General features: G+C 37.5%; 1 protein-coding gene across 3 annotated transcripts in view; it reads right to left on the bottom strand.

Moving 5' to 3' along the window:
* Positions 1-11570, bottom strand: part of Themis (thymocyte selection associated) — a 185876-nt gene that overhangs the window by 92941 nt on the left and 81365 nt on the right. For all 3 annotated transcript variants that reach the window (XM_021221719.1, XM_021221720.1, XM_021221718.1), the window contains exon 3: positions 1108-1566. In XM_021221719.1, coding sequence (XP_021077378.1) covers positions 1108-1566 — 459 coding nt within the window. The remainder of the gene's footprint in view (positions 1-1107; positions 1567-11570) is intronic.

Genomic DNA, 11570 nt, shown 5'->3' with positions numbered 1-11570 from the left:
CCTGCCTCTGCCTCCTGAGTGCTAGGATTAAAGGCGTGCTCCACCACGCCCAGCTGCAGACTTTTTAACATGATAAAATTCAACTCACAATTCTAAAACTTACCAAAAGCCACATGCTTTCTTTTTGTAAGTACGTAAGGGCAATGAGGACAGAGAAAAATCAATTTTGAGATATTTAAGGAAGTAGCTTTTGACAATGTATTTTGGTTCAGCTTGATGATCTTAAATGATTTAGTACTCTCTTAATTTACTTTGAAAACCACTCCAAGAGGGCAAGCACATGTTATCCAGAGCTTTCATTTAGAAAGTTACTGAACCTTGGTGCTCACTTGTGTTAAGTAACTGCCTACTCCTCAGCTGTATTCTCTGCTCCCTTTTATTTTTTTTGAGTCTTGCTAAGTTGACCACATTGGCCTTGAACTTTCTGTGTCAACTGGGCAGGTCTGAACTTGCCATACTCCTACCTCAACATCGTGAGCAGCCAGGGTTATTAGGCATGCTAACATGTTGGGCTTGAACCAGGTTCGGAATTTAATACTCTTCTGATTTCCCTAAGTTTGAATATTTAGAATAATAATGGTCTTTGTAGATATTTTAAAATATAAGAAAATAAAACAATGAAGACTGCATTTTGAAATACACCAATATGAAAATTACGTTAACATATCATCTTTGTTAAGTCAAGGAATCTGTGTTAAAAGAAATTGTAACCAGTCATAAATGGGTAAGATTTTGAAACAAAAGTTGTCATGAAGTAAGAATAACGCATTCTGTAAAGAAAACTGATTTCTGATTCTTGTTCTAAAAATTAACTCTTAATGACCAATAATAAAAATAACAAGCACTTTAGTCTACCTTTATCTGATAGTTTAGCAACTTATGCTTGGATAGAACATTAAATGGTTTATAATATATCTGCAAACTCACTTCATAATTTTCTCTTTAAGGCAGTGCTATCTGTGGTTGGATATATCTTTGGAGAACCTAAGTCTAAGTGACCTAATGAATGATAGGGACGCAGTTCCATTCTTCAGGTTCTAAAAGCTGCTCTAGCCCAAATCTCACAATGCATACTCACACAGGATCCCATCCTCAGTGCATACTTACATTTCAGCACACCTTGGATTTCATAAACAGGTTTGAGAATCAGTGTACCATAAAAGTCTTCTGGGAATGGGTTGCTTGAGTCCCACTTATTGGAGAAATCTGTAAGTTTCACTGTCCGTGTTCTGTTCTTGGGAATCTTCCATTCAACAATTTCTTTTAGGGTATAGATATGTTCATCCTCACACTCATAAAATTCTCCTTCTTGTGACAATGGCAACATAAATGAGTGGCTCTGATGATTCCTTACCACACCACAATTCATCAGCATTTCTCCATTAATCTCTTCAACTGAGTTGAACCGGATTGGCTCACCCTGCTTAATAATGAGATTCTGTAGCTTTAGATCCTTCAAGTGATAAAAGCAAGGCTGACCTAGTCGGCCGGGTCCAATATTAACAGTTCTGGTGATTTCCTCGATTGACAGGTACGGAGTTTTATCAGCCATGACCTTAAAGAGACCTAAGAACAGAACAGTGTGCATTATTATAATGAAAGTTCACATAGGAAAATCAAAATGATGACTCCATATCATAAGCATAGTATAACTTTTAAATATTAAGTACTTATTTTATGTACATGTGTGTAGACATAAGTGTGCAGACATGAGTGTGCATGTACATGGGTGGGAAGGCTAGAGGACTATCTCTGTGTCATCTTTAGGAGCCTTGCCCTTTTTAATAATATCTCTCCTTTTGGCCTAGAGCTCACTGATTGGGTGAGACTGGCTCTCCAGTGAGTACCAAGGATTTCTCTCTCCACTTACCAGGACCTGGGATTAAAAGTGCACACGTTCATCCCCAACTGTCTTGGGATAGAACTCAAGGCCTCATGGTTGCTAAGTAACCATTTTATTGACTGTGCTATATGCTCAGCCTAGGATGCTCATTTGAATCTTAAATTCCTCCAGGAAAAATGTCAGAATATATTTGTAAATTTTCAAATCATCTGAACAGGAACAGAAATGGAAACAAGAGGAAGAGTCTTGAAAAACTCAATATCCTGTCCTTAGAAATAGGAAATCTGATGACAATGTGTGCTGTCATGACTACCAATGTAATTTTTGAGACAGGAATTTATAATCTCAACATTTTTCTAATTTTTAAAAAGAGAAGACTTGATTAACTTTCCCATGAATGTATTCTCCTGGAGACACACTGAGTTAAAGAATGGAATACATTTCCCAGAACTAAATGGATTTGGTTAGATTTTGATTGAAAAGCTGTACAGCTGCAACTAGAGGGTGAATGTACTAAATGTAGTTGAACTATTTGCTTTAAAATATATTTCATCTTGTGGATACTTTACCATAATGAACAACAATTGCATTGTTCTAATTAATGTCAGAATTCTTAGCTACATTTGAAGCCCTATGACTCTCCAAAGGAGAATTTGACATGTACAATCTCCCATTTTTCTTTTCTTATAGAATTCTTGGAGGAAAACACACATTAATAAATTATGACTGTATCCTAGTATATCAATGCTCCTCACAAAGTTTTATGGAGCTTAGCTTAGATTATTGATTGGACTGATTTTTGTGCAGGTATAAGCATATGATGTGTCTGTATGTAAAATTATAAATATAATCTTTTCAATCTGTTTATGGATATGATTGTGATATATTCATAATTAGAAACCTTTTATGGACATCCTTTTTCCTAATAATGTGTGTGATTTATTCTTCATATATACTTACTTATTGTATGTTCATGTGTGTGTGACACACATGCCATGTGGAAGTTAGCAGATAACCCACAGCAGATAGGTTTTTAAGTTTTTCCCATGTGGACCCCAGAGACTCAGGTTATCATGTCTGATGAGTAGTGAAATTCCCGGCTGAGCCATCTTCTTGGCTGTTACTGTTATTCATAAATTAAGAGTTTTATCTTAAGAAACAAACATGTAACTTGAAAAAATAACATAAGAAAATAAAATGTGTTGAGGCTAGTTAATAGGTGAATTTATTCTTTCAAATCTTTTACACTTGATAGAGTTATAACTTATAATTTTTATTATATTTATATATACCTATATGTATGACAAGACCAATGCCATGACATGTGTGGCTGGGGGCACTTGAGCGAGTCTGTTCTTTGCTTCGATGATGTATGTGCTATGGATCAAAGTCAGGTCATCAGACTTGGCAACAATTGCCTGCACACACTGAGTCACCCTGTGAGTCCTTAACCAGCTCTTAATGATTTTCAAAACACTAGAAAGTGAAACTTTTAAAAAAGAGATGTAAAAGTCTGAGAATTTTTTTTCATATGTGTCATTTATCCTCACAATTATCTTGTGGGAGCAGTAAAGAAAACCATGTTACTGGGGAAACAAGGAAAAGATCACAATTTTCACAGCCTAATCACGGCCCCCAAATCTCTAATCAGAGCTGTGACATCACACTCTGCATTTAGCCACCAAGCCAATCTGTCTCCCTGTTACACATGTGACTTACAAAGATATTGTTCACAAGAACAGTGTGCTTATTCTGAGTCTTAGGCATGTGTGCAGCTCTCCCGGGTGACTTTCCCTTTGCACAGACCAGCCTCGCCCAAACCCAGGGAGAAAAGAACACTCAGTTAGTTCTCTGTCCAGAATTTATTCTCATCAGACAGTGTTCTACCATTTTCTCTTCTCTGTAATCAATTTTCAACAAATATAAAACAAATTTAAAAGTTATATTTCCTCAAAATAGATCAGAGCATGACATTGGATATATCACATGAAAACATTCAGATTATTTTTATTTTAGTCTAATCATCAAGCTTCTTCCCTGGCTTCAACTAAATTTATTTCCTCCATCTCTAAAATAAATAATTTTGAAATAAAATTTTGCTACTTTTCTTCATCATCTCATATCTGCAATATTAGAGATTTTAACTTATTAACAGCTCATCATGGTCAGCAATTTTCATGCATGATACAATTTCATTTTCAAAATAGCAAAATAAAATTGTTCACATTGATAAAACATGAATGATTCATAAATAAAGTTGTGAACTTTTGAATAGATCTCTTATCATCAACGCATAGACACATAGTAATGTTTTTGGCTTTCAGAAGTACAATGACTTAATCACAGATATGCATGTCAACTTTTCATTATTATTATGAATCATAAGCTGCCTAGACTTTCATAAGTTGACAAGAGTTGTTTCCATGTTGGTATCTAACTTCTCTTTTGGGTGTAGAAAGACATAGAGCTGTCAAAGATAATTTTCGAATCAGGAGAAGAAAATGATTTTTAGAGCATTGTCTGGCTTCCCTGGTACCAGATGGTATTCTGTAACCAAGTTCGTGTACATTCAGTGTGCTGTAGTTTACCAGCCATATTTAAGCAGATTTTAAAATACATGATTATAAGTTCCAAATACAGCAATCCTCATTAAATACCTTTACATATGCCCTACAAGAACCATGTACTGAAAACAATACCAACAATAACCCATGAGAACAAAGCCAAGCAGGGAGGCAGAGCTAACATTTCTACTCACATGTTAAGTTTTTCTTCAGCCACATTATAAGGTATAATAATGAAACAAGTGGCTCAAATTTCCTTAATATTCCAAAGTACAAATATGAGCTTTATATACTCTTAATATGAAGAAACATTTACCTCTGATATACAAGTAAATCCAATATATACAAAGAGAAGCAGGTAAAATTTCTCTAAAAGAATTCTTTTATATATATGAATATATGTGAGATGATATTATGAATTAAAGTGTTGGCTAAGTGTCTCAAGTCTGTTGTAGAACGTCCTTCTAAAGAATTCAAATGCCTCTAAGAAAGAAAGAGATGCATTTGTGGTGGCTTTTTACCACCAATGTGTGTGTGTGTGTGTGTGTGTGTGTGTGTGTGCGTGTGTGTGTGTTAGAAATGTATGCTAATTTTTTAAAGGAATAATACATGTGAAAGGGCTGGCTTGAGGATAAACTGTCCAGTTTTAGATTTCTGTGAATCTTGCCTCACAATCAGTAAAGCAGAGGCTCCCTTGGATAATCTGTAAAGAGGGTTTGGTTTATAATCAAATTCCTAAACATCCATATTATTCAGTATTAGTCTCTAAGATCTCTCACTTCACACATATCTTGTTGCTTTTCTATCAATCTGTTTCATCTCTAAGACATTTTGTAGTAGACCTGTGTATCCCTATGAAAACTTTTACAAAGGCTCCCCAAACATGGTGTTTTCATAGAACTTCTAGCATGTGAATCGATGGTCAAGCTCAGGGTATAACTGTTTACATGAATTATCCTATAAAACAAAGCACTTAAGGTCCTTAAGTAAATGCAGGGGCCCATAGTGATAGTAACATGTTAGTCTTCCACAGATTTCCTAATCCAGAACAAAAGTGGAACACCCTGAGCCTATGATGGAGTCGTACAATTTTCACAGGAAATTCTTCATGACTGATTCCCGTTCTCTTGGCTGGAGCGGCTGCAGAAAGTCTCAAGAAGAACAACCCAATAAGGACGCAGGAGTAAGTCCAGGTGTGTGACCTGGAAATGCTACATGGAAATTCAATTGAATAGGTCAGTGAGATTAAGGCTGACTGTAGAAATCCTGTGTCCGTGCGTCATTATATGACATGAGATCAGAATATCACTCTAAGTTTTGTTAGAGGGTCTTCAAAATGCCATAGATTGATGGACGTTAGGCACTAGAATCCAAGTTCGTGGACAATAAGAGCTAGGTAGTTTCAAGTAGGGATGGCTAGTTCTGAAACCTGGGGTTCAGGTCTAGCCCAGCCCTTTCTTCACTATAAACCCTTGGGGATACATTGTCCTCTTCTAAAAAGTAAGGGAGATGATATCACCTACGTTATTAGGTTATTATGATACTTAGACTAAAACAGGTAGCATTGTTAACACAAAAACAACGGTTACTATTTCTCTTGTATTTTTTTCACTCTGGGGTTCAAAGCCATTGAAGGCTGATTGTAAGGTCAGATCTTATAATATCACTACAAGTTCAATGCCAACTAAAGCACATTAAATTTTCCAGGCTGAGTCCAATAGACAAAAACAGAAGCTGCCACTCAGCCCTGAGCATACAGTGAGCAAATTTTCCCAGTAATGATAATTTCCAGACTTTACCACAGTGTTTGAAAGTAGAATTAAACCTTGGGTGACATGTTTAGGTGGCCCACCTTTGGAGAAGTATTTCCAAGTTGCTTACAGGGATCTGAACCTATGCTTTGATAAAGGGCTGAAAATTTACCTACCATAATTTTCTGTCATAAATAGGAATGGTAGAGAGCATAGAGATGTATGCACATTTAAATGCACATGTGCTATTTGCAGCTATTCACAAGGCATACATTATACACAGTCACCCAAGTTGCCCTGAACAAAAGATGCCACAAAATGTCAAGGTGTTTTTGAAAACACATTTTATTCAGGACTCTGAAAAGTAGTTGAAGCCATTGTGGGGGTGGGGGGGGTGGGGGGAGCACTCCTCCCTCTGCTTTTAAGATCTTAATTTGCTAATGGAATGTTCGTGGAAAGATTTTTGGGAGCCATGTGGGGCTGGTTGTGTTGTTCAGTATTGATGTTGCCTGCAAATTAAATGTACCTAAGTAGCCACCTGTTTGTGCTTATGATTATGTAAAGCCCCATATGTTTCCCTCTCTACACATGGGAGGTAAGTACTGAAAAAATTATTCTGGTGTGAAGGATGAAAACAGCAGCCATTCTTTTGTAACTGTCAGCATATGCCATGGTGTTTCTGGGGAGCATGCTGCTGTATTTGATGTGTTTGCTGATTCTTGTCATGTAGTCAGTGGCTTTTCCTTTTTCTTTTTAAATCTGTTGTTACCCATAGTTATGCAAAAAAAAAAAAAAAACCATTAAAATCAGTTTACATTCAATTCAAATTCAGAGAGATATAATTTTTCTGAGGTAAGCATGAGTTTGAAATAGACTTTGCAGATTATGATTTAAATCATTCGATTTGCAACATAAAACCGATGTCTTTACCCCCACCTAAATTCACCCCTCCCCTGAAAAAGTATCCTACTGCTCCCACCATCATCCTTCGAGTCCATACAACATGGATTCAAAATTCCCACCAGAGCATGATACTTTCAACCTTCTGCAACCCATGCTGCCCCACTTGGCTTGTCTGAAAACACATTTACTGGCCTCTGAATATTCTCTTCAGGTTACCTAAGAAACAACTTAGCCCAGATCACAGCCAGGCTTCCTCTGGACATATGGCTTCCCACTCCACGGACTCCTTAAACTAATCCACTAACCCTGCCTCCAGTTCAACCTGCAACTTCTCCCTCCCTGTTTTCCACGCCTTCCCCTGGGACTGTTGGTTGTTGAAGGTCTTCAGAGCCTGTGAGCAATGCTCATGGGAATATGCTTGCCCTGTGTTCTTGCCTCCCACCCTTCATCCCGTGTAGTGATTTTTGTTCCCTGTGGATGAAGTGAGCTTTCTGTATACAAATGACCAGTGCAGGATATGTATTTTAAATACTGACACACGATGGATGCAAGTTTCTACTTGCATTGTTACTATTTCTGTGTCGGAACATAACTGAGGAAAAGAGGCACTTTGTAGTCAACTGACAGAGTCTTAGACTAAACGTTTGTGTTTATGTACAGCTTTTTATAGTGCTGTGGCAGCTAGCTTCATACATTACAAGAATATGTACGTGTGTATGTTCTTTATTAATGTGTAGCCAGTTTACACTGTTTTACACATTTTTAGTATTTGAAGGTGCATTTTTAGTGTTTTCTGGAAGCTAATTTCAACATTAGATATAATAAATAAACATACAAATAAATAAATCAAAAGGAAAGGACTTTACACAAGGAAGGTAAACAACTCAGGCTTTTTCTATGCTTTCTGCCTATGAGTATCATAACTAATAAGATTTTTGACAGTTTAGTAGCCCTCTTCAAACTCCTAGTAAACATTTCAATTACTGCCTGGTGTTGGTGGTGCATGTCATTAATCCCAGCAATACATAGGCCGAGGAAGGTGGATCTCTGGTCTCAGAGTGTGTTCCCTTCCAGGACAGCCAGGGCTACATGGAGAAAATTTATCTTGGAAAAAAAAATCACTTACAAACAAAGATGATAGAAAATACCAAAACTACATCATCAAACCTAAGAATAAAGGACCAGTTATTTCAAAAAGCCAAAAATAAGGATGAAAGTTGAAACTAAGTATTATAAAGGTCTTTTGGGGCTGAGCTGAATTTAATGAAAGGTGCCTATGTATTTTTAGCAGGTACTCATGGTATGATCAGACAACTGTTGCATACCTGCTGTGACATGTGTCAAGGTGGACAGTGAGTTCTTATGAAATGTTTCCCAACCCAGAGGATGATGGAACTGGTGAGATCAAGAACTTAGCCACAAGTTCACTCAGACCTTTTTTTTTTTTTTCAACTTGTAGAGAGGCAGCAAATGTCTTTAGTATTCACTATGCTGATATATTAGCTATAAAAGCAGTTAATTCAAAATAAAATCATTCATATCTTCACTAGAAATGAAGATCTGAGCCTTTTCATTTTTTGACATACACTTAAAATCTCTCTGTATAGACAGAAAGATTTTTTCAAAACACTGAAACACAACTATATAATTTATTTGTATAGATTGCCTCTCAAACCATGATTAAACCTAATGCTTTAAGAATTTTCCACACATAAAACTTTTAATGGCTGAATAACCCAATGTAACATTTATCATTACTTATGATATATGCATCTGGAATTTTAGTTGATTGCATTATCTTGTTCTAATAAAGATTCTGAAGCTAGTATTGCCTTATAATTTACTCCAATATGTACAGAGGCCCTTTCTTCTGTAAATTACCACTCTAGAAAGGCTGGACCAATGCGTAGACAAGTACATCCCAGTCCTAACTCACAAGCTCTACACATATGCAAAGCGAATATTTGGTAGTTGACTGAATTTTGGTAGTTAATTTATCAAATAATCTCAGATGAGCTAGGCAATCTATTGATGAATTTAAGGTCAGAGTGTTAACTTATACCGGTAAGTACAAACTAGATTCCACGTGAGTAAAAACCATTTGAATTATTTCTGTCCATCCTTCATTCCTCAGTTAATTTCATTGTGGATAGTATGTTTGTGTGTCTGTAGAAACTGAACCTAGAGCTACACAGACCCAAACCAACTGCTTTACCACTAATTTAATTCACACCCTCAGCCCCATTCTCCCATTTTCTATTTTGTGAAAGTGTCTAGCTAAGATGTCAGGCAAGACTTGAGTTCTCTCTGAAGCCCAGGAAGACCTTGACTTTGATGATCTTGACCTCAGATACTAGTAAAGGTGAGACTACAGATCTGTCCCATTAAGGTAAGCTTTATTGGTTTCATTTTGTTTTATACTTTAGTTATAATCAGTATTATAATTTGTAATCTGGAAGCTATTTAAAATAGACTTTGTCTTACCTAAATGTTATTTTTTTTTTTCTGTGTAATGGAGAGTTGATGATCCAACTCAAAAACCTTTTTCTGAATTGTTTGTAATTATTAATGGAGATACACTTTGTTTGTAAATAAAACGACTCAATAAAATAAAGATATTAATTCTCCATCACCAAAGCAATGTTCTGTTCCCATAATATATAATATAGCTAATAACTGTGTATTTGGTATATAGGTAGAAAAATAATTCCTTGGCATTACATTTTGAAAAATATTTAAATATTTTTATCTTTTATTTTCCTTTTTGATCTTTTATTTTCCTGTTTTTTTAAATTTTTATTTAATTTTTTTTATTTTACACTCCAGATTTTATTCCCCTCCTGGTCCACCTTCTGACTGACCCCATCCCATTCCTCCTCCCCACACCACTGTCTCCATGATGTCCCCACACCCCATGCCACCAGACCCATAAACTCCCTGGGGTCTCCAGACTCTTGAGGGTTAGGTGCATCTTCTCTGACTGAGCCAGACCCAATAGTCCTCTACTGTATATGTGTTGGGGCCTCATGTCAGCTGGTATATGCTCCCTGGCCGGTGGTCCACTATCTGAGAGATCTAAGAGCTCCAGACTGAGACTGCTGGTCCTCCTGCAGGGTCTCCCACCTCCTCAGCTTCTTCCAGCTTTCCCATAGTTTAACCAGAGGTAATCAGATTCTGTCCACTGCTTGGGTACAAATATCTGCATCTGACTCTTTCAGCTGTTTCTTGGGTCTTTAGGAGGACAGTCATGGTGAGAGCTCCATAGACTCAATAATAGTGTCAGAACCTCCCCTTGAGCTGGATCCCACTTTGGGCCTGTCACTAGACCTCCTTTTCCTCAGGCTCTTCTCCATAGCCATCCCTGCAGTTCTTTCGGACAGGAACAATTATGAGTCAGAGTTTTGACTGGGATGGCAACCCCATCCCTCACTTGATGCCCTGTCTACTGTTGGAGGTGGGCTCTACAAGTTCCCTCTCCCCACTGTAGGGCATTTCCTCTAAGGTCCCTCCCTTTGAGTTCTGAGAGTCTTTCCCTCCCAGGTCACTGGAACATTCTGGAGGGTCTCCCCAACCTCCTACCTCCCGAGGTTGCCTGTTTCCATTCTTTCTGCTGGCCCTCAGGGCTTCAGTCCTTTTCTCCTACTCAATACCATGTTCCTCTTTGCCCCTCCTCCTGTTCCCTTTCCTTCCCTCTCCCCTTGTGATTGCTCTCTTCAGGGAGAAATGGGACTAAGGCTTCTTCACTTGGGCCCTTCAGCTTGTGGACCTTTTCAAGTTCTGTGGACTGTATCTTGGGTATTCTGTATTTTTTAGTTATTATCTACTTACTAGTAAGTACATACCATGCGTGCTTTTTTAGGTCTGAGTTATCTCACTCAGGATGATATTTTCTAGTTCCATCCATTTGCTTGCAAAACTCAGGATGTCCTCATTCTTAATAGCTAAATAGTATTCCATTGTGTGAATGAACCACATTTTCTGTATTCATTCTTCTGTTGTGGGATATCTGGGTTGTTTCTAGCGTCTGGCTATCACAAAGTCACTCTGAACATAGTGGAACACATGCCCCACTGGAGCATCTTTTGGGTATATTCCCAAGCGTGGTATAGCTGGGTCATCAGGTAGATCTATTTTCATTTTTCTGAGAAGCCTCAAGATTGGTTTCCACAGTGGTTGTACCAGTTTGCAATCCCACCAGCATTGGAAGAGTGCTCCTCTTTCTCCACATCCTTGCCAACATGTGCTGTCACCTGGGGTTTTAAACTTAGCAATTCTGATTGGTGTAGGGTAGAATCTAAGGGTCATTTCGATTTGCATTTCCCTGATCACTAGTGACCTTGAACATTTCTTTAAGTGCTTCTCAGCCATTTAAGACTCCTTTATTGTGAATTCTCTGTTTAGTTCTATACCACGATTTTTTATTGGGTTGTTTGGTTTTTTTGGTGGTTAGCTTCTTGAGTTCTTTATATATTTTGGATATTAGNCCTCTATCAGATGTGGGGTTAGTGA

Source organism: Mus pahari, chromosome 21, assembly GCF_900095145.1.
Source record: "Mus pahari chromosome 21, PAHARI_EIJ_v1.1, whole genome shotgun sequence".
NCBI lineage: Eukaryota > Metazoa > Chordata > Mammalia > Rodentia > Muridae > Mus > Mus pahari.
This window is presented reverse-complemented; position numbering and strand designations above follow the sequence as displayed.